The sequence below is a fragment of the Penaeus monodon genome, chromosome 15 (assembly GCF_015228065.2).
Source record: "Penaeus monodon isolate SGIC_2016 chromosome 15, NSTDA_Pmon_1, whole genome shotgun sequence".
Classification (NCBI taxonomy): Eukaryota; Metazoa; Arthropoda; class Malacostraca; order Decapoda; family Penaeidae; genus Penaeus; species Penaeus monodon.
In genome coordinates this window covers 26277927-26279083 of record NC_051400.1, presented here as the reverse complement: position 1 = coordinate 26279083, position 1157 = coordinate 26277927, and the positions used below count along the sequence as shown (strand labels likewise).

The 1157-nt window shown below is 41.4% G+C and overlaps 2 protein-coding genes across 2 annotated transcripts in view; one reads left to right on the top strand and one right to left on the bottom strand.

Annotated features, from left to right (window-relative positions):
* Window positions 1-1157, top strand: part of LOC119581865 (HIV Tat-specific factor 1 homolog) — a gene marked incomplete in the record, with an annotated part of 22018 nt that overhangs the window by 12182 nt on the left and 8679 nt on the right.
* Window positions 1-1157, bottom strand: part of LOC119581866 (perlucin-like protein) — a 2673-nt gene continuing 1516 nt past the window's right edge. Inside the window, exons 2-3 of the mRNA XM_037930023.1 lie at window positions 833-1048; window positions 1-634 (exon numbers count right to left, since the gene is read on the bottom strand). Of these exons, the coding sequence (XP_037785951.1) occupies window positions 363-634; window positions 833-1048 (488 nt within the window). The 3' untranslated portion in view covers window positions 1-362. The remainder of the gene's footprint in view (window positions 635-832; window positions 1049-1157) is intronic.

The following is a 1157-nucleotide window of genomic DNA, read 5'->3' as shown; positions in this document are numbered from 1 at the left end:
AACTCCCTCACCCTCCTACACTCCATACCCACATCCAAAGCCAAACCCAAAACCACCTTCACTCTTGCACACATGCTCACACTCAGTCTCACTAATACACACTCACAGATCCACCCACACCCTTACCTGACACCCCCCCCCCCCCATCACACATATACTTACCTACCTTCTACATAACTATAGTAGTACATTTAAACAAAAGATATGTTACATGTAACTCCCATTTAAATTAAATCTTATATATCAGATGAATAATATGCATTACTTGAAAGTTGATGACTAACACATTTCTTCTTTCACAAAGAAACATGAAGTTGCTTTTCACTAGCTAAACTGACAAATCATTTGTGCTGAAATGCCATTCAGAGGTTGGTGTTTACAGCCACAATAATTTCGTTGGGGTCTGGGATCCTAATGAGCGGGGCTTCGCAGAGGTAATGCATGAACTGTGTGCATAGGTCATGGTTCCAGCGGTAGTGGATGATAGGGGACAGGAAGAGGCAATGCCATCGTGAGGACCTGGGGAACTGTGGGGTCAGGAATCCAGAGTAGGACATGTCAGAGGCCGAGGAACCCCATGTCCACCGACGGCGAGACCAGTTGTAGATGCCACCAACCCATCTGTTCAGGGGTGCTGGGAGCAAAAAAGGGAAACAAAGTAATTTGAATGATACTTGCATAGTATTTTGAATATTTTAGTGTATATATGTTTTTAGATTTTGCAAACATAAAATCAAGTGGTTACAGATATAGTATTTTGAATATTTTAGTGTATATGTGTTTTTAGATTTTACAAATATAAAATCAAGTGGTTACAGAAAAACAAGCTTACCAAACTGTGGTTTGTTCATATAGTTCCTTAGGGTTTGGTCTTCCCACTGGGTCTCGAGGGCAGCAAGCTGGCTGTTGAGAGCACGACAGGCAAAGTGTGCACTATGCCAGCTATTCATGTCAGTACTGAAGTAATAACAGCTGTTTCCCAATCGAATGAAATTAGGTGGACAGCGATATTGTGGCTGGTATGCATCCTGACCCTGGCATATTCCAGCTGAAATTGTAAAAAAAAGTATTGCTGGTCTGGAAAGCTGGTATGTCCTGCTAGCACTTGTTATATGATAATCTTTACTTTGTGTTAGAAAAATTAACCCAGATTGGGT